Source organism: Leptodactylus fuscus, chromosome 8 (genome assembly GCF_031893055.1).
Source record: "Leptodactylus fuscus isolate aLepFus1 chromosome 8, aLepFus1.hap2, whole genome shotgun sequence".
Classification (NCBI taxonomy): Eukaryota; Metazoa; Chordata; class Amphibia; order Anura; family Leptodactylidae; genus Leptodactylus; species Leptodactylus fuscus.
This window is the reverse complement of record NC_134272.1, coordinates 86,932,183-86,954,661: the sequence shown is the minus strand read 5'-3', so window position 1 is coordinate 86,954,661 and position 22,479 is coordinate 86,932,183. Positions and strand designations below refer to the sequence as shown.

Here is a 22,479-nt window from a genome sequence, read left to right as displayed (position 1 = left end):
TATAGCCAGGTAATTATTGTTTCAAGCTGCAAGAAAGAAGTCAATATAAAGCTAAATGACCTCCATCATATCTCCACTCAAAACATTCACCTATTAAAACACGCTGCCTATATTACGTCGGCAGAAGACGGTATATACCACAGGGATGATTACTGGGCTAGTGAAAAAAGCTATTAAGCCCTAGTACATTCAGTTTGGGTGGTCTGTAATAGCACTCGTGGTGTAGCTGTATGTATAATTAACTATGATGACAAGGATTAAGTTTACTACACTCCATCACCTTGCTATCCCAAACTATGATTATATTTATGCATCTAGGACTATGCCTTGACACTTATACTGATCCTGCTACCACACTAGATCGCGTCTGATGAAGGTCTAAGGACCGAAACGTCATATCCAATTGATCTAGCCTGTCTTTCTATGCCAATATTTTGCATTGTGTCAAAAGGCGTTAACTATATTGTAAAATAAATCTCTATATTCCTTTGATCACAAAACAGTGTGTGCAGCAAAATCTATTTTCACTAGTATATTTGGGTCGAAGGACCTTTTTTCGCTAGCACCACATATAATTTTAGAGTGTGCGGTACCATTGACTTTTTTGCTACTTGATAGGCAGAATAGCACAGCCACGTATAAAGTGGATATTTCAGGATCCTTCTTATGTCAAGTATACAGTGATTCAACGTTTTATGAGAAAGAAAGAAAGAAAGAAAGAAAGAAAGAAAGAAAGAAAGAAAGAAAGAAAGAAAGAAAGACGTGCTCAAATGTGAATTGACAAATATGGTAGGATTATTCAATATCTCAAGTAATTATTTTATAATATCGCTCTCCTGTATATACACTGATAGGTGATGGACATTCACATTAGATGTTGGAAAAGTCCATTAAATTTACCAAACTGCCCTGCAAATCCTTCATTTCCACCTGTATGAGCTATTCATTCCTATTACACAGGGCCTGAGGCCTTCACCACTGCCACTACCTGACCCTGCATATTCATGCACCTTGTTACAAGACATCAAGAAGGAGCAAACAGTTTTATCTATTGTATGCAAAAAAATCGAAAAGTACTGAAAGGAAACTGCTATCTATCCTATTAAAAGATGTTGCAAGCAAGCCAAACATCTGAATTAGAAACCCCTAATTAATGGAAATTCAGTGCAAGGGGACAAGAGGTCTGCAAAGAACTGGCTCCGGGATGTCTGCACTTTGCTTCATGCGAAAGGACCAACTCTAAAAAGTTTTCACACATTTTAGAAGTCATTGAATTGATCGATTCAGGGCAAACAATCAAACAATGGTGCAACTTTAATGAAATGTTTGGTTATGCATAGGACATGTACAAAGAACTACTACTACTACACAGGTGCACCTGATGGGATACTATAGGGTTAATATTATGGGTTATTACAAATTAGTCAAACCCTTACCACCTAAGACTTTTGGACTCTAAAGGACTGTGCCCTGGATTTTATGAGGTGAACTCCAGAGACCCAACTGGATATTAAAATCCTGTTTCTATTCTTTTATTCTTATCTTATTGCACTGTAACACTGTGCACTGTATCTTTCTGCAACCATACAAGCTTGTATTCGCTAGCCTATATCTTTAAGTATGTTGGTTGTCTAAGTATCGACCCTCTTGGGTTAATAAATATAAAACTTTAGAAAGCTTGTCTCATATTATCCTATAAGACCTGGTCCCTCCCGCAGGGTAAGAGCGGACGGTCAAGGTAAGAAGGTGATGGCAGTTTTGCCCGTGGCAATGCCAGGTAGGCCACAGTGGCTCTGGCAGAGGCGAGATCCTTCACACCACCTGTAGGATCTGTTCATTCCTATACTATTACACAGGGCCTGAGGCCGGCACCACTGCCACTACCTGACCCTGCATATTCACAACATCAGGAAGGAGCAAATACTTTTATCTATTGTATTCACAACTACTGAAAAGAAATTGCTATCCTATTAAAAGTAGTCACAAGCCAAACATCTGCATTAGAATGAAAAATCAGTAAAAGGGGACAAGAGGTCTGCAAAGAGCTGGCTCCGGGATGTCTGCACTTTGTTTCATGCTAAACCACAAACTCTAAACAGTTTTCACACATTTCAGAGCTCATTGAATTGATCAACTCAGGGCAAACAATCAAACAATGGTGCAACTTTAATGAAATGTTTGGTTTATGCATAGAAAATGTACAAAGGACGACTACTACTACACAGGTGCACCTGATGGGTTAATATTATGGGTTATTACAAATTATTATCGGGGAGGGGGCAGAATAGATAGCCACAAAACAACAAAGCAATGCAGAGATCATCTTTTTATGAATAATATGCATTGAGGGCAGGGCATCATTTTGCAGATTTGCCTATAGAACTGTGATGCAGGCAATGTATCTAGTACAAAAAACGTTGCCCCCTATCAGATCAATGATTAAAAATGTGTATACAGCTCTTGTGCAGATTTATATGTCCTGGTTACTATCTGTCTGTTGCTTCAACACACAAATGTTAGGATCAGTCGTTCTCCCTGTCCTGGAGCTCTGGGGATCGGCGTGTTGTCTGCAGCGTGTGACACGACGCCAGCTGCTGCGATGTTGTCATACATCTGTACTATTTATCCCAGATCAGCAATTACAGCTCCAAATCACGCCGATTATTTCCCGAATGAAAGGTTAAATAAACAGCGTTTGTGCGTTTCATTTTGATTGTCGCTATTATTCCTTTTAATGAAGCCAGGAAGCCGCGATCCTCGCTGACAATCAACATTAATGATGTAGTGCAACCCTTCCGAATTATCACATTACCACAATGGCTGCTGAGCCTTGTGGATGAGATTGTGGCTGACAGCGGCGACTTTCTACATCGTATCTCAGCAGCGACGTTCTATATTGTATGTTTGTATCTCAGCAGTGAGACCCAGTTCACATTTGCGTTCGGTATTCCGTTCAGGGGAAGCTGGAAACGTATACGCATTAAAAAGTGGTTACCATCAGGTACCACGGACCTGATAGACTATAATGGGGTCCGTGTGGTTTCCACTCGAAACATGTGGAGAGAAAACTGCTGCTGGCAGGACTTTTCTCTCTGCATGTTTAGTGCGCAAACCACACGGACTCCATTATAGTCTATGGGGTCCGCAGATTTCCCGGGTAACTTTCACCCATACAGATAGAGAAAAGTTAACATGAACCTCACCAATTGTTAAAATTCTGCAGTGTGATAGCTTATATCGTCTTCTGTGATTGTATTATGTATTATTAAATTACAGAATGACTAATTTGTTGCAGGAATTCAATTCAATTAATCAGATCTTTAGGACTTGAGACGGCTGTGGAGAAACTGAGGCATCAGAACCAGTGGTTTGGCCTATGGACTTCACAGCCTTAGCCCCTGGAGTCGGACCCCCGCTGATCCTTTATTGGAATAATAATAGGTCCCAACTGGAAAAAGACAGCAAAGTCCTCCTAATCTTGCACAACCCTATTAATACACAGAAAGGTAACGATTTAAACATGTGAGCGGAAACAATCCCACTACTCATGGGTTCCCACACTTCAGCCTCACTAGCATAAGAACCATAGAGCAGAAAAAGATTGCGAGGACACTGCAAATAACAATCCCATGACAAGAAAGGACATCGCAGATACTGAGCGGGCACTTACATATGAATCACAGGTAGCCTGAAGAGGCGATAATGTCTTGCAGGTGGAGGTAAACTGAACAAGGTCTTGATTTTCTGCAAGGCGCATATAGCCGTATAGGAGAAACATGAGGGGGTGCAGAGTTAAAGATATACAAAGAAGATCGGGGATAACTTGCATGATATTGGGGGTCAGACTGCTGGAAGTCGAACTGAACACGAGGGTGCCGACAGAATGCTTATCAAGCCCCACCTGCAAAAATAAAAAGAGGAAAAAGGGTCAAAAAGCAGAAATTTGTACAGACCCCAAAAAAGTGCCAATAAAAGTTACAACTTACTCCATATAAGTACAACTTTGTCCATAGAAAAATGCAATGTAGGGAGTTAGAACAGGTTCTAGGCAGTAGCGCAGTACAAGAACTATGAACTAGATGCCCCTACATGGATCTATGTAACAGCAGAGGCCATATACATGAAACCTAAACAAAATAGTGGATTTGTCTCTTTTTCCTGTTCTACCTCCCATGTAAATTTTTAATAGTTCTTCTTAAAACATCATATGACATAGCGGGGCCGGCCCCGTGTACACACACTCATGTATATGGAACATTATATTATATGACATAGCGGGGCCGGCCCCGTGTACACACACTCATGTATATGGAACATTATATTATATGACATAGTGCGGCCGGCCCCGTGTACACACACTCATGTATATGGAACATTATATTATATGACATAGCGGGGCCGGCCCCGTGTACACACACTCATGTATATGGAACATTATATTATATGACATAGTGCGGCCGGCCCCGTGTACACACACTCATGTATATGGAACATTATATTATATGATATAGTAGGGCCGGCCCTGTGTACACACACTCATGTATATGGAACATTATATTATATGACATAGTGCGGCCGGCCCTGTGTACACACACTCATGTATATGGAACATTATATTATATGACATAGTGCGGCCGGCCCCGTGTACACACATTCATGTATATGGAACATTATATGACATAGTGGGGCTGGCCCCGTGTACACAACCTCATGTATATGGAACATTATATTATATGATATAGTAGGGCCGGCCCCGTGTATACACACTCGTGTATATGGAACATTATATTATATGGTATAGTGGGGCCGGCCCTGTATCTACACACTCGTGTATATGGAACATTATATTATATGACATAGCGGGGCCGGCCCTGTGTACACACACTCATGTATATGGAACATTATATTATATGACATAGTGCGGCCGGCCCCGTGTATACACCCTCATGTATATGGAACATTATATGACATAGTGCGGCCGGCCCCGTGTATACACCCTCATGTATATGGAACATTATATGACATAGTGGGGCCGGCCCCGTGCATACACCCTCATGTATATGAAACATTATATGATATGACATAGTGGGGCTGACCCCGTGTATACACCCTCATGTATATGAAACAATTTCAGTTTTATAATTGGGAGCAGGGGTGTAGTTATGGGGGGCTTCTAGTTACGCCTCTGAATCTCACCCATTCATTGCTATGGCTCTGTACACACATCAGTAGTTTTTGCAGATCAGTCTCCAAGCCGTAGTAAAGAGACGCAAAATATGGATTTGCTCTTATTCCTGAGCATCTGCCATTCATTCCAGAGGAAGGGTCAGTGAGAAACACGGACAGCACATAGATACGAGCACACAGACCTCACGTGGTTTGGACCCGTACACAGCACACAAAGCGGAGCACAGTATATACCTATAGCACAGGTCCGCTACTGTCATGGGATACAGGTGACAGTGCCAGGCATGGTGTCTATGGGGTACTGTCATGGTGGGATACATACAACCTTGGGGTGACTATTTGGGGGAGTACATGTGACCTAGGGGTGTCTGTCCTGATACATATGACTGGTGACTATTTTGGGGAGCACACACCGCCTCAGAGGTGTCAGTCTTGTTACAGGTGACCACAGGTGTGTCTGTTTTGGTACATATCACCTCAGGGGTGACTTTTTTGGGGAGTACATATCACCTCAGAGGCGTCAGTCTTGTTACACATGACCTCAGGGGTGTCTGTCCTGGTACATATGATGGGTGACTTTTTTGGGGAGTACATATCACCTCAGAGGCGTCAGTCTTGTTAAACGGGTCCTCAGGTGTGTCTGTCCCTGTACATATCACCTCAGGGGTGACTATTTGGGGAGTACATATGACCTCAGGGGTGAACACTACACATATAACCTCATGGGTGACTATTTTGGGGAGTACATATTACCTCAGGGGTGTCTGTCCTGGTACATATGACGGGTGACTATTTTGGGGAGTACACATTGCCTGCATCAGTCTTGTTAGAGGACTCAGGTGTGATTACCTCAGGTGTGCCTGTCCTGATACATATCACCTCAGGGGTGACTTTTTTGGGGGCGCACATATGACCTCAGAGGTGTCAGTCTTGTTACATATCACCTCAGGGGTGTCTGTCCTGGTACATATGACGGGTGACTATTTTGGGGAGTACATATGACCTCAGGGGTGACTTTTTTGGGGCGTACATATCACCTCAGAGGAGTCAGTCTTGTTACATATCACCTCAGGTGTGCCTGTCCTGGTACATATCACCTCAGGGGTGACTTTTTTGTGGAGTACATATGACCTCAGGGGTGAACACTACACATATGACCTCAGGGGTGACTATTTTGGGGAGTACATATAACCTCAGGGGTGAACACTACACATATAACCTCAGGGGTGACTATTTTGGGGAGCCCACATTGCCTCAGAGGCGTCAGTCTTGTTACATATGACCTCAGGGGTGTCTGTCCTGGTACATATCACCTCAGGGGTGACTTTTTTGTGGAGTACATATGACCTCAGGGGTGCACACTACACATATGACCTCAGGGGTGACTATTTTGGGGCGCACACACCGCCTCAGAGGCGTCAGTCTTGTTACATATGACCTCAGGCGTGTCTGTCCTGGTACATATGACCTCAGGGGTGACTATTTTGGGGCGCACACACCGCCTCAGAGGCGTCAGTCTTGTTACATATGACCTCAGGCGTGTCTGTCCTGGTACATATGACCTCAGGGGTGACTATTTTGGGGCGCACACACCGCCTCAGAGGCGTCAGTCTTGTTACATATGACCTCAGGCGTGTCTGTCCTGGTACATATCACCTCAGGGGTGACTTTTTTGGGGAGTACATATGACCTCAGGGGTGACTATTTTGGGGAGCACATATCACCTCAGAGGCGTCAGTCCTGTTACAGGTGACCTAGGGGGCGCCATTCATGATAAGTTTATCCAAGAACCCAGACATGTGGCACCTGAGGTCTGCGCCGCCCAGTAACACCTCGCCCGCCCCACAATAGACCCTTATCATGTACAGCGCCTCCTCCTCACACAATAGCCGGGGCAATGGCAAACAAGCGACTATCGGCAAGTCTTTCATGTGTAAATGCGCCGCCGTCCCATCCCCGTGGGCGTGGCTACCCCCTGCTGCTAGGTGTCGCTATGTATTCCGGCCGGCCGCCGGGCCGCTCAGTACTGTGTCAGCAGCAGACGTGAGCACAGACAAGCAAGACCGAGACCGCGTCACGTGATGAGAAGCGCTTCCGGCTCAGGTGGACGTCAATTCCGGTGATTGTGACGCACTGGGGTTCGGCGGCAGACGGTGATGGCGGACTGCCGAGTGCCGAATACTCGCTGGTTCTTCACCCGGGACCAGCTGGATAACAGCCCGTCGAGGCGCTGCGGGGTGGAGGCTGACAAGGAACTCTCGTACCGGCAGCAAGCTGCCAATCTCGTCCAGGACATGGGACAGCGACTCAATGTGTATCCTTCTTGTCAGTCACCTGCGGCCTAGTGCCGGCCGGGAAGCCTGCCATGCCGAGTGCTGAGGCGGCGACTCACGGGGGAGAGAGAGGAGAAGGCCGGAACTGCTTGGTATGATGTGGCCGGGTGTGTGTGCGCGAATGTGTGCGGGTGCCGGGGGAGGTCTGTGCCGGCTCAAGGCTCTTTGTCTGCGGCTCAGGCCGCTGGGACATGGCTGATGTGCCGGCAACTGAGGCCTCCTCCCTGGGGAGCCCACGGGGGCGGCTGCTGAGTGCGGGGGAGCGTAGATTTACTGACACACTGCTCCGAAATACTGATTACACCTGTATACACGGGGGGGGGGAACCCAAATATTACTGACACACTGCTCCGAAATACTCAGTACACCTGTATACACGGGGGGAACCCAAATATTACTGACACATTGCTCCGAAACACTTACTACACCTGTATACACGGGGGGATACCCATATATTACTGACACATTGCTCCGAAACACCCAGTACACCTGTATACACGGGGGATACCAGAATATTACTGACACATTGCTCCGAAACACTTACTACGCCTGTATACAAGGGGGAACACAAAATACTGACTACACCTGTATACCTGGTGGGGGGGGGGGGCTTTATTATATTTTCTGGGGGGGGTTTTTTGCATCTTTCTTGCTGGAATTCTTTGTCAATTTCCCTTTTTGTTTTCTTGCACAAAGTTAGAAATTAATTCTCAGTTTTTGCAAAGTTATAATTGTATAAATTAGATATTTCCAATTTGCTAAAATGTATTTTGCGTTTTCAGTACGTTACCAATAGTCTAGCTTTAGGATTTTTTTTTCTGCTAGTTTTTTTTTCTATAGGATTTTTTTCATTTGTTATAGTTTATTGCCCTTTTTTATTTCTTGTCTGAAGGAGCTTTCGCTTATGTTAGTAGTAGTTTATTTTTGTGTGAATTTTAGTTTATTTCCGGTTTTTCTTGGTTGCATTGACTTTAGATTTTCTTTCAATAGTTTTTGTATGAACTTAAGATTTCCCTGGTTGATTTAACTTCAGTTTTTCGTGTTTTTTTTTTTTTTTTTAATGTCATTTTTATTGAAATTGAAATTAATTCAGTGGTTATTTGGATTTTTCATTTGCTAGAAATAGTCATAATTTTTTTTTAAGTTTGTCGAGTTATAATTCAGTGTTTTGCTTTAATGATTTTTGTTCAGTGGTTTTTTTAACTAATTTTTATTGAGATTTAAGTTATTTTAGTGGTTATTTGGGTTTTTCATTTGTTTAGAAATAGTCATTAATTTTTTTGTTTGAAGTTTGTCTAGTTATAGTTCAGTGTTTTGTGTTTTTTTTTTTTTACTGTAATTTTTGAGATTTAATTTATTTTAGTGGTTATTTGGGTTTTTCATTTGTTAGGAATAGTCATTAATTTTTTTGTTTGAAGTTTGTCTAGTTGTTCAGTGTTTTGCTTTAATGATTTCTGTTGAGTGTTTTTTGCCTGGACCCTTTTAATTTCAGTATTTATTATATTTGTGCATTTACTTGTTTGTTCTGTTTGTCTTTCAGTATTTCAATTTTATTTGTTTGTTGCCATATTTCATGAAGCGATTTCAGGGTTTTTTGTTTCCCGTTTTTTTATGTCGGTGCTTTCACCGTTGTTGCATCTATTCTTTTGGTTTCATTTAATATCTTTTAAAATCATCCAATGTCATTGATTGAGGTGTCTTGAATATTTTGGGGGTTCTGCTAGAGATGCATCTGGTATCTTTGCTCCTTACAGTAGGGTCAGTGTTTCCGGCTGTGTCTGGACCTCATACTTGGTTTTTGCATATTTTTTTTCCTATTCTTTCCAGGTCTATCGCCACTCTTGCCCATGGACTGTTTCTGTTATTTCATCTTGGTCCCACTTACAGTCCATGAGCAGGAGTGGCGCTATTTCTGGAAGAAAGCAGGTTTGGTTTTCTGTTATTAAGTGATAGAATGCTGCATTAACCCCTTATTCACACACATTCTTAGCTGTGAAGCTTTGTTGGATTTAGTTTTAGATTGCGTTAGTTATCTGGAGTACAGTATTTTGTGACCTATCATCATTGATACTATAGCAAGGTCAGAGTCCATCTCCCCAGATACTTTGTGTTTTGTGACTTCTTATTTTCATGCAATGGTTATGGTCTTGTACATCACTGTCTGCTTCTGATGCAGTTACTTGCGGTAGTTTGGTGCGTCATTGCTGCAGTGGCTACCAGAGTCCCGCACTTGACTGCTAAGGGCAATTGTTTGCATGGTTCCTTTTGAGGCTGTCATATATTGTACCCCTTGTCCTGCAGTAAGTTAAGATGATGATTGCTACTTATCACCTATTCTTTGGGTAGTTAATCCATGTCTGGTGACGCTCCTACCCCTCCAATCAGGAGTTGTCTATTGCTAGGTGATAACTTTTAATCTTGGAGCAGTCTCTAAACTTTGATAGCTTGGATCCCTTTATTTCCATGACATGATTTCCTGTCCTTCTATCCACATAGTGATGTTTGAATGCGTTAAACCCTCTTCACAGGTCCCTGTTCAGACTATGCGCATTACAGATGTGTGTGAGTGTGTGTGAGAGATTCGTTTGTTATTGATTTTTCCTTCCAAGCCAGGTATTAATTTCCTTAACCAGATTTCTAAAGATCTCAACTGACTATCAACACAGCCATCGTTTATATGCATAGGTTTTATATGCATCACTCTTTCACCAAATATCACCGTAACGTAAGTACCTGCTTTTTCTTTCATCTTCATGCAAATGTGTCTTTTGTTTTAATGGTTAATTGAATTTCCTGGGTAACTGGTCTTTGATGCATCAGATGTCTGATGGGGGGGCTGCAGATTTATTTTACTGCACCCCTGTTTATGGGATATCTCATAATTTTTTCTAATGCATCAAAAACCTCCAGATTAAATGTTGACTTTCTTTGAATTTAACACCTGACTGGGACAAGGTTTGAGGAATGACCATTTTTGTACAGCGCTGCAGAATATGTTGGTGCTAAACATAAAGCTGTTACTGTTACTTTATTACTAAATGGGGTGTTCTTATGTATCTGCTCTTGTATATGTTCTTATGTCCTGATTGCATTAAAGGGTTATTCCCATCTTGGCAAATTGCTTCCGAGATGGGAATAACTGATCCCCCGTCCTTAGGGCGGGAGCTACGGGAACAGCTGAGCTGCTCTATGCTATTCCCATAGGTCTCATAGAGAATTTACTTATGGAAAAGGCCTAGCACAGTGAGAGGCACTGCCTGTCATTCAAGCTACCGAAATAGTGTCACTGGGCTGTGCTACGCTCTTTCCGTTTTTTTCCCATTCCCTGTACCAGTGGTGTATACCCTGAGGGGAATGTTTTTGTGCACAGGTCCCTTTATCAGAGAGAAGTCAATAAATATTTGGTTCCAAAATGGCACAGTGAAAAATCCAAAGAATTGTATGTGTTTCTGAAGGGTTGTCAAACAGTTTTTTGTTGTTTTTACTATATCTGCAGCTGAGGGGCCCTTAAACTATTACTCACCTTACAGATCCCCTTGTGACAGAGCTGAGTAATTTGTTTTTTTGTTTGTTTTGTTTTAGATTTTTGCCCCCTGAGTAGAACTGTTAAAGGGGTTGTCTGTGTGACTAAGTGTTACATTGTTGTTGCATCATGTGTTAACCTTTTTTTTTTTTTTAAAGGGATTCTACCATTAAATCTTTTTTTGTTTTTTTTTTGTGGATAAGACGTCGGAATAGCCTTTAGAAAGTCTATTCGTCTCTTACCTTTAGACGTGGTCTCCGCCGCGCCGCTCCTTAGAAATACCGGTTTTTACTAGTATGCAAAATGAGTTCTCTCGCAGCGATGGGGGCGTCCCCACCGCTGCCAGAGAAGTGTCTCCAAGCGCCGCCGCCTCCTTTGTCGCCACGTCATCTTCAATGTCTTCTTCCGGCGCAGTCTCGTTACTTCTAGCAGAGCAGACTGCGAAGGCGCACAGGTCACGGGAAAATGGCCACTTGCACAGTATTGTTAGCGGCCATTTTCCCGTGGCTTGTGCGCCTGCGCAGTCTGCTCTGCTAGAAGTAACGAGCCTGCGCCGGAAGAAGACATTGAAGATGACGTGGTGACGAAGAAGGAGGCGGCGCTTGGAGACACTTCTCTGGCAGCGGTGGGGACTCCCTCATCGCTGTTTGAGCACTGGGGCCCGCCCCCATCGCTGCGGAAGAACTCATTTGCATACCGGTATTTCTAAGGCGCGGCGGAGACCACATCTAAAGGTAAGAGACGAATAACCTTTCTAAAGGCTATTCCGACGTCTTATCCACAAAAAAAAATGTTTTAATGATAGAATCCCTTTAAGCTGTCCCTGTGTGGGGGAATATAGATAAGCTGTTAAAAGGTAGAGCAGGCAAATGGGCCATTTACACAGTGACCTGGGTCATTATCGTCCTGCTGAGAGGCCTGAATGGGCCATAAACCCTCTAATAACTGTCCCTGAATAAGCCTGCAGTGCTAGTAGCCTGTCTGACATGGCGCCTTCTGCTTCCAGTGTCATCTCATGATGTAACTCTTGCATGACATTAACAAGGTGATTTGTCATTTCTAAATTTGTCTTGGGCCCCACGTTGCGGAAACAGTGGGGTTTTTTTGTTGTTGTTGCAGATTTTGTGGTTTTTTTTCACCAAAGTAAGGGCGGGTTCACACCTGCGCCCGCTCTCTGCTTTAGCCAATCCGTCCGGTTTCCATCTTTTGCCCAGAGAAACTGAACAGGAGATGGAAATCTGTGGCGGTCATATTTCAATCCCATTCACTTGAATGGGTTTGCAAAGTGACCGCCCGTGTGCGTCTTCTGCTCTCCATGGCGAAACTTTTTATTTTTTTTTAACCAGACACAAAGTCCTGCATGTCCGACTTTGTGTCTGGTTTAAAAAAAACAAAACAAAAACTATTTCCCTGCGTTCAGGCAGAAGATGCACACGGGCGGTCACTTTGCAAACCCATTCAAGTGAATGTGTTCGAAAACTGACCGCCGGGTTTCTGTCCAAAAAAAAAAAAAAGCAGCATAATTGCAACAAAACCACTGCATTTCCATAACGGTGGGGTCTTATAAAGAGGGGTTTTTTTTGTACTTAATTGATGACCTGTCCTTGGTGTAGGTATTCCATTGACATTTGTGAAGGGGGGGCTCTGGCACCCCAATAGGTTGAAGCTCCACGATCCGTCATGCTATTTGTTTCCTACTATGTCATTAGCCTTGTCCTATAGAAGTGAATGGGATGAGGCTGTAATTACATTTCATGGCTGTTGTGTAACAAGCTGCATGTGATAGAAACAATGAAAAGGTCACATAAGTGCGGTGACCTCTCTGAATATCTGATCAGCAGGGGAAAACGGTGATGATTTATTTATTCATTTTAATTTAAGAGTAAACCAGATCACCCCTTTCACTTTAGGTGGGAGAACTGTCCAGCTTTATTAGTGGAGCTAGGACATATAGACAGCATCGATTCCTTATACAAACCCTGTTAGTGTCTTCTAGTGTATAATGCATCATCTATATCCTGACAATCACTTACTTATCTCCTCTCTCTCTTCAGATTATGTCCCCCACTGCTTTGTTCTTGGCTGCTAAAGTGGAGGAACAGCCGAGAAAACTTGAACATGTTATTAAAGTTTGTCATGCTTGTCTTAATCCACTCGACCCGCAGCTGGACACGAAAAGTGATGTAAGTCGAGATCCTTTCTCCTTATTATCTGTACAATTGTTTTGTTCTTTTAATGTTTTGGTACCGCAATGATAAGATCTGTCCTCTAATCTCATCTCATAAACTTGTGCAACGTAACGAAACGTTTGGCCTGCCTCTAATCTTCCCAATGGAGGAAGGCCCTTTTAGTCACATAGATAATAATGGTAATAATTCTAGAATTTACTATTCGGCTCGAGCAGCAAAGAAAATCGTTTAGTCGTTGATAGAAAAATACCCAAAGCAGAGTTTTTGGGGCTTGCTGGGATGTGTTTTTGGTTCTTGAGTTTCCTTTTTTTTTTTTTTTTTCCCCATCATCAATTAATTGTTGAATTTTTTTTTATTTCCTAGGCTTACCTACAGCAAGCTCAAGAGCTGGTTATACTTGAAACTGTTCTGCTACAGACCTTAGGTATTTATAAACCCCCTTTCACTCCATAGTACTGATTCATGTATTTACTGTTATCCTCCTGTATACAGAGCCTTAGGGCTAGTTCACATGGGGCACGGGATCACGTATCTTGGTCCTGATTTTGATGCGGGAAGCTGCATCAAAATAGGACCAAAATGTGCCTGCTGCGGCTTCCGACAGTCGCGGCTTCCCGCTCCGGAGTAGGCCCAAATGAATGGTTTATGTAGCGTTCTGAGTTGTGCATAATCTGTGCAAAAATTGTTACTCTATCTGTATGGGAATGGCTTACGCTAGGTTCACACCTGCGCCCGGAGTCCGTTCTGAGCTTTCCGTCTTCTGCATGCAGAAGACAGAAAGCTGTCAGACCCGGTCCGGTCGTGTGTGCCGGTGAGCGTTTTATGCTCTCTCCGCCGCGAAACCGGTTTTTGTAAACCAGACACAAAGTAGTGTATAACAGTGTATATCAGACTCTGTGTCCGATTTTTCAAATGAATGGGTTTGAAAGAGATCTGCAGGTTTCCATCTCCTGCTCAGTTTTGTGCAGGAAACGGAAACCTGCATGAACGGAGACCGAGCGCAGATGTGAACGAGCCCTTAGTAATTCTTGACCAGACTGCTCGGCCCCATGCATACAGAGGAACGCGGACTGGAAACTTCAATCCGTACATCGGCCAGATTTCCCAGTGTCTGGATTCCCTGCATCATAGTGATCTGCCATGCCACTGCAGCATCCCTGCCCTATACTCTATATAGGATAGAAAAGCTGCAGTAAGGCCGAGACTCAGACTCTCATAGATCACTGTAATACAGACCGAGGCCATGCTGGAAAATCTGATCGCTGTACGGATTCCTCTGTGTGCATGGTGTCTACAGCAGTGTATATATATAATGTCCTGTGGATATTGCAATACTCCCAGTATCCTCTATAGTTGTCCTTGTCTTTCTTTCACAGGCTTCGAGATCACGATCGAACACCCCCATACAGATGTCGTCAAATGCACCCAACTAGTGAGAGGTTTGTAATCCTAATACAGTACCGGGGGAAAGCTGGGGTTCATGTTAAGTATTAGTTAATATTTGTATAGGGGTGAATTCACACAAGGCAGACTTGTTGCAATAATTTCAGGAAAATCCAGTCACTATAACTTTTGATAACAGAAAACCTCTGCAACAAATTTTCCACGTGTGACTAGCCCCTTAGTTCTATTTCTGTATGTTATTAAATCTTTCTCCTACCAACATGTAACCTGTGTTTTTCTCTTTTCTTTTGCAGCAAGCAAGGATTTGGCTCAAACTTCGTATTTTATGGCTACCAACAGGTGGTTATCCGAACCTTTGTCGCACTGTCACAGCACACTATACCTTTCTTTACTGCAGGGTCCCCTTTCTGTGTCGTGTCTTGTCTCTATGCACGGGGGTCTGGGCTGTCTCCATGGCCCGGTCTCTTTATTTCTGTGTATTCTCTATACTGTATTGAGTCTTTGACACGCAGGGGAGGATTGCGCAAAAAGAAAATGTAGTGTTGCTTTCTGATCAGTTTCTTGATTCTGAGTGCATTTACTAAACTGGTAGCCCCGAATAGCAACTAAAGAACTAAACTTACCCTAACGCATGGTGGTGAGTATGCTAATACTTCAACTTATACCTAAAACCTACTCGCTATATCAATGAAATCCTCTAAATCTCCCCGATACTTCCACAAGATGCATTATCTCCTCTGATCAGTCTTTAAGCCTTTAGAATTTTTTTTTCAAACCAACTATACAACATTGAAAGTGTAGAAGTGAATTTTTCATCTTTTACATATTTCATAGTCTATAAGTAATACAAGAGACTCAGAATCCAGATTCGGAATAAAAGCCAATACTACGCTCTCTAATGTCGCAGCGTCTTCTCCTCGAGTGTAATTCTAACTCGGCCATCTTTTATTTGTCTGAATTATCTTTAGCAGTGACGGTGTATTCTCATTGTATGGAGTTGGTTCCAGAGGAGGATGAGGATGATTCCCCCTCCTGTCCCTTAGCGGTTTTGCATGATGGCCACTTCTCATTGTTAAGTGCCTATCCTGCAGCAGTTTGCTGGGGAGGGGCTCTAAGGGGAATTATTATTTTTTAATGGTGTGGATGTGTCCTGAAATATGTTGAGAAATATTGGGTTTAGTTGGTTTGAAACGGTTTAATGTGTGTTTGTAGAAATTGGACACAATTTAAAAGGGAGTCTTAGATCCCAAATGTGCCCCAAAATAACTTTTTTTGCACTGCGGGGACTCTCTCTAAAGTGGAGTCTATTCATTGGATACCACGATTTTACCTTGTCTATAACTGCTGTTCTTCTAATTCCCAGGACCCCCCCTCCCTGGACCCTTCTACTTTTGTACAAGCTCAATCGTTTCTCCCTGAATTACACTTTTTTTGTTTGTTTGTTTTTTCCTGTCTTGCAATATAGATTTCCATATTTTGCTTTGTGTTTTATGGGGACACTGTCATGAGGTGTAGATAATAGCATAGATGACAAGTTCCTTGTTGGTTTCACATTGTCCCTGATTCCCTTTCCATCAGTACTTGACAGTTTTTGGCAGAACTGGGCAGCGAGGTTGTTCCCGCCGCCATCTTGGAGAACAAAGCACAGATCTTCTGTAGATGTTGTTTGCAGCAATCAGTCTGTCTCTTTATGTCATCCCAGACAGACTGGATGCTATTGAGATCTGTGGGGACCATATTATTATTTCCAGGGCTCCTCCGAAGAACAAGTCACCCCAAATATCGATGGGATTTAAAGTTCTCTTCATTTGCTTCATTTTGTTAACCCCCTCGCCAACACCCTCCACTTATAACCCCGGTGACAGGACCATTATGATGGTGTCCCTTTTTAAATTCTATTTAATTTTGGGTATTTGGTGACATTGGACTTTTTGACTCATGTGTTTGTTTTTTTTTGTTTTTTTTTCTCCCTTCCCCCTCTTTTTGTCATTTACAGCCTTCACCTTACTACATTCTGCCTTCAGTATAAGCCTACCGTCATCGCCTGTGTCTGCATCCACTTGGCTTGCAAGTGGTCGAACTGGGAGATCCCTGTATCTACAGATGGGAAGCATTGGTGGGAATACGTGGACCAGACCGTAACACTGGAATTGCTTGACGGTAAGAGTGTCATCCTTCCTAAATTGACTAGACGTTGTGTGTGACTCTGAACAGTCTTAGGTCCCACATTGCAAAGTATAGATTTTATTTATTGATTTTATTTCGGTGCAAATTTTGCAATGTTTTCTTTGAGGCAAACCCAGGACTCATTACAAAACACAAAATTTAAGGGAAGTATTTTATGTGCCACTTTGGCTCAAGAAACCACAGCAAAATCTGCATCAAACAAGCAGCTTTTCAACAACTTGGGACCTTCAGCCTTAAGGGCTGAGGCCTCACATTGCGGAAACCCAGCTTTTTTTGTTGCAGATTTTGCTGCGGTTTATTGAGATAATGCCAGGAGTAGATTGAGCAGAAGGTAGAAGTATAAGAGCTTCCTATTAACTTCCCATTCTTGACTTGGGCTCAAAAAACCGCAACAAAATCTACAACAAAACTGCTTTTTTGCAATGTAGGGCCTCAGCCTGAAAGGGATTTTCTAGGATACAGTATTCAGCGCAACTCTTTCTTCCCTAACAGTCACGTGGCCATAATGCAGCTTCGGCCCACTCAAATGTATGATACTGAGCTGCAATACCAAGCACAACCACTGTACAGTGTATGGCGCTGTGCTTGGTAAATAGCGATAAGGTTGCAGCTATCAATGTCTTAGTCCTGGACCTTCCTACTGAGCCACCGTATCGGACTGTAGATTTCCTGCAAGTTCGGCTGTTTCATTTTAAGAGTGGGCACTCAATGGATCCCATTATATTAATAGGGTCTGTTAGGCTCCATATGTGGTCGGGTAGGTCAACCGCTACAACAGCATTGCTGTCATCTTCTAACAGGCCAAAGCTAGTGTGAACAAGCGTAAAACAGATGCCAGGAAAACTGACAAGTCCTATGTTGCATGTAATGTTGCTGCCAGGGCGTTGACATTTACAATTGTATTTTATTCTTTTCAGAACTTACACATGAATTTCTACAAATTCTCGAGAAGACGCCTAGCCGATTGAAGAAGATTCGAAACTGGAGGGTAAAGATCTGATATGACTGTTGTGATGTGTATCTAATGTGGGGGGGAGGAGTAGTTTCTTCAGAGTTAGACTAAGGATTGAAGACTTTATGCATATTTTGCACATTAGGTGTATTTGTTGCCGCTGATCTTCCTGGCAGGCAGGGCAATAGGAGCAGCTCATAAGGTGGATGGTGGTCTGACCACTGGGACCTCCATGATCAGGAGAACCTATAGCTGCGGCCCCTTTATTCTCAGGATCAGCGGGGTTCCCAGAGGTCAGACAGACATGACCTATAAAAAGACAGTATATTGTCTATGGTCCCTGTAATGTTTCCTTATGCAGTAATGTAATCTACTTGGTACAGATGTAGACATGTCCAGGTCCAGTGCAGGCTGTTTTTTTGTTCTTTTGGTTTGGTTTGTGACTCTTTTTGCTACCAATTCTGTGTATTTATTCTGTTTTTTTGTATTTTTGTTTAGGCCACTCAGGCAGCAGCAAGAAAACCGAAGTCTGATGGTCACCTCGACAGCAATCTGTTTAATTCTTCAATGGCCCAGAACTCTGTTTTGGTGGACCCTGTCGCTGGCCTTGCTGCAAGTGCCAGTTTTCCAAAGGCATCGACATCTGCATTTCCTGCACCGGTAGCTTTGAACTCAGGAAGCATGCCAATCTCGGCATCCCATAGCACGGAGGAGCTGGCGTTATTGGCATTACCTAGCACTTCTTACACAATGGCTTCTCATCATGAGTGGCCTCAACATCCGGATCAACCTAGGACGGACCAAGTATATAGCCAAAAATCTGACAGTTCCCTCCCAGCTGCTCAGTATAATATGACTGCTGTTCAACTCCACCCTGGCTTGCATCATCGACCTGAAAAGGCTTCTGAACATTCAGCGAAGCCAGAGCATGCTCACAAGCCATCCAACAGCAAGCATCACGGACAAATTTATGCTCCTCCAGTAGCAATGTCTCATAAAATGTCTCTGGACAAATATCGGGAAAAAAGGAAACTTGAAACTGTCGATGTAGATGTTCGAGATCAAATCCCGACCGTGCACATTGAACAGCAGCCGCATAAAAAGCATGGGCAAGGCCAAGCGTCTGGCGGCAGCTCCGTCACCTCTCCTATTAAAATGAAAATTCCACTTTCCAGTAGTGAAAAGACAGAGAAACATTCTTCTGAGAAAAAAGACAAAAGTGGTTCCCTGAAGCTGCGTATCCCCATCCCTCCGACCGAGCGAGCCTCCAGCAAAGAGGACTTGAAAATGAAAATTAAAGTTTCTTCCGCAGACAGGCACAGCTCATCCGACGAGGGCGGCAGCGGAAAGAGTAAGCACTCGAGTCCGCACGTGAGCAAAGAACACAAGGAGAAGCACAACTCTTCCAGACATCACGGTAGCAGCCACAAGCATTCGCTTTCACACTACAGCAGTGCAAGTAATAATAATTCCAGCAATAAAGTTTGTATGGACGGACTGCCTACAACTGTTTTGCGGAGCCCCATTGGTGTGCCCAACGATGGTGGTGCCTCGAGCTCCAGCTCTTCAAGAAAGAGGCCGCATGCCAATGACGTCTCTTACAACCATCACAACAAAATGAGCAAAAGTTCCAAAAGTTCAGGTACTAGTTCTTCCTCTGTTAAGCAGTTTCTATCTAACAACTCTGTTCTTAATCACTCCTTACTCCCTCCTCCCCCTGTCACATACCAGGTGGGCTACGGGCATCTCAGCACCCTCGTGAAACTGGACAAGAAACCAGTGGAGAGCAACGGCCCTGATGCCAATCACGAGTACGGTGCAAACAGCCAACACATGGACTATAAAGACACTTTTGACATGCTCGATTCGCTGTTAAGTGCCCAAGGAATGAACATGTGATCAGCGCTCTTAATTTTATGCCCCCCCTCCCCATCCCGAATACCTGTCTCCCATCTCCCACCCTTTTAATGTGTATATATTATATATATTTTTTTTTATTTAAAACATAAAGTTAGTATGGAAAAAAAACAAACTTCCTTATCTAACCGCGGTAACGACACGTTGCCATGATTTCAATACATTTATAAGTGCTGCTTTTATCCCTCGCTCTGAATAAGAAGAGGTCTAGTGAATATGTCGATCTCCACATTCGATAGTGTTATGAAAATTTAAAAAAAAAATACTGTATTCGCATGGAAGGTGCAACAGTTTCAGTATTTCTATCACTCTATGAACAGAAGAACGGATGTTTGCTTCGAAACCTTGTCCGCCACAGGTTCTTTGACGCTTAGGTTTCGTGGACGAGTGTAAATCTTGTTTCTAAAGAAGAAAAAAAAAAATTTCTTTAATTTTTTTTTTTTTTGTATATTTAAACTGTATGTATGATATGCATGTCTCATAGATAAAGGGATGGAAAAAAAAAAACGAATTCTACAGACAACTGTTTACATGATGGTGGAGAATAAAATGTACATACATTTTTGTATGTTTAGATATAACCATACAATACTCAGGTTTGGAGCTGCTTGTAAGAATAACAATATACAGATTAACTTTATTTTATCTTTTCGTCAAAGCCCATCGACCTACTAAGTGAAAGGAGAAAAAAAAGATGGCTTTGTCGACGTCTCATAAAAAAAAACAAAAACCCTTTCTGTGCTACAGCGGTCTGCACGTAGTTTGTCGGGCTTTGTCGCACTAGAAACTGTAGGCCTTAATGGGGATCAGCTGAAAAACCACTAAAAAAAAAAGAGGACGTTTTACGGTAGACCCGTGAGGCAGAGGAAACCCGTACCGGTCACCAAAAATAATGGCAATAGAGGGGGGGGGAGTCTGTGCCTCGAGTTTTTTTTTTTTTTTTTTTCTACTTTGGCGACCGCTTGCCCTCAGGGTTGCGAAGGAAATGAGGAAAGGAAAAAAAAAAGTTATAGAAAAAAAAAAACATAAAAAAAATACCAAGTTTACATAATCTTTTGCTGTGAAGTGCATTTAAGTGTTCATTGGCTTGATGCAGTAATATAGACAGTCGCTACTTAATGACGGTCAGTGTAGGTTCATGTCATTTTAAGACCTTCAAATTTGTAAAAGGAAAAAAAGTAAGTATAAAAAACAACAAAAAAATTCCTTGTAGTGAAACTATGAAGTTAGTTTTTCTTTTTGTCTTACGACACCAGACGTTCTTTCCTAGCTTTGGGGATCACTGTTTCTATTAGTGTGTCAGAATGTACATGTCCAAATGCCAATTATTCCTAAATCGATGCAGTCTTCACACCAGGGGAACGAAGCGGGAAGGAATAGGTCACTCTTATAGATCTGGGTTTTTTTTTTGTTAGATTAGGTTGCCAATCGGAGGGTTGATCTATTTGGCTAAATCTCCCCTCGCCCCTCATCTTTGTCCGCTGTTCTCACGATATCGCTTGTACATAGTATGTGCCGTCTTTCCTGTTCCTGTTTCACAACACGACTGTAGACTTTTTTTTTTCTATGAAAATCCTATTGCATCCTGAAACCTTCTCAAGTAACACGTCCTCCTATTTACTGTATATGTACTCAATGCTGACAGACTGAAAATAAAGGGTATATTTTTATTCTTGACTTTGTATCTGGAAAATACTGTATGCACTGTTGGAAGTCACTTTTTTTTGGGGGGGAGGGAGAAGTGGAATATGTCCTCTGGGCAGTGTCATCCACCTTGTAGTAATACCGTATCGTGTTCTTGCTATTGCTCATGTAAGGCTTGGAGTTGTGTGGTGACTCTTAAAGGGGGTCTCTAGGGATGGTGTAAATGCTTAGAACTGGATCCCGCCGTGTCATGGGATCAGAACCTGCCCACTTTTCCATGCTCTAGTATTTACCTTTACTGTGGAGGCTGCTAGTTTAATTTTACTAGCCCCCCATAGTACAGGCAAGTACCTGTGAACGTGGGATGGGAAGGAGGGGGCTGATCCCTATGATGGAAGCGGCATATTGGGCCAAAGAGAACCCCAGGGAAGGTAAGTGTGTTTATACAATCCCTGGTGAACCCCTTTGGTGTCTGTCAGCACCTTTCTCGCACCTTGGTAAAGATGTAAAACATTTGCAAACCTACCTATATGGACTTGGAGCGAGGCCGGTGCAATCCTTAGGCCAAAGCGCCAACTCCTTCATTCCTGGCTCAGTCAGAAGCCATAAAAGTAAATGTGTAACAAATTATACAATATCAATATTAAAAAGATTTGGCTAAAACTGATGCCCAACTCGTTCAAATCCAGTATGTAAATGAGCTTGTCAGGGTCTAGTTCAGGGGTCAGAACCTTTGGCCCTCCAGATGCTGTGAAACTACAACTCCCATCATGCTCCATTCACTGCCATGGGAGTTCTAAGAACAGCAGAGCCAGTATGCATGCAGGGAGTTGTAGTTTTACAACAGCTGGAGTGCCGAAGGTTGCCTACCCCTGGCCTAGTGGGGGAAGGTCTCGGTCACATTGAATCCCACCCCCCTAAATTCAGTTTGGATTGGCCTGTGTAATGAGACCAATTCCAACGAGGTTGAAATCTGGCCAGTGACTGCAGCCTATAGTCCTGTGGTCTCATGTCTTACCCCTTAAGTTTGCACATTACTCTCCACCCTGTACCTTCAGTGACATCGGGCAGCACAAAAGACGTCAGTGAAGACACAGGGGAGGTTTTACTGTCGTGACCGAGACCATCATCTAGGCCCTATGA

The 22,479-nt window shown here is 43.0% G+C and overlaps 1 protein-coding gene across 2 annotated transcripts; it reads left to right on the top strand.

Annotated features, from left to right (window-relative positions):
• Positions 1-7,318: 7,318 nt before the first annotated feature.
• Positions 7,319-20,510, top strand: CCNT2 (cyclin T2). Of its 2 annotated transcripts, XM_075284560.1 has the most exons (10): positions 7,319-7,501; positions 10,164-10,245; positions 13,098-13,226; positions 13,596-13,656; positions 14,609-14,671; positions 14,930-14,975; positions 16,633-16,796; positions 17,741-17,811; positions 18,274-19,417; positions 19,507-19,695. In XM_075284560.1, exons 1-10 carry the CDS (start codon positions 7,344-7,346, stop codon positions 19,572-19,574), a joined length of 1,986 nt encoding a protein of 661 aa, XP_075140661.1. In that variant the 5' UTR covers positions 7,319-7,343; the 3' UTR covers positions 19,575-19,695. The 2 variants fall into 2 exon arrangements, with proteins under 2 accessions (XP_075140661.1, XP_075140660.1); XM_075284559.1 differs by having other exon boundaries at positions 18,274-20,510.
• Positions 20,511-22,479: the final 1,969 nt, after the last annotated feature.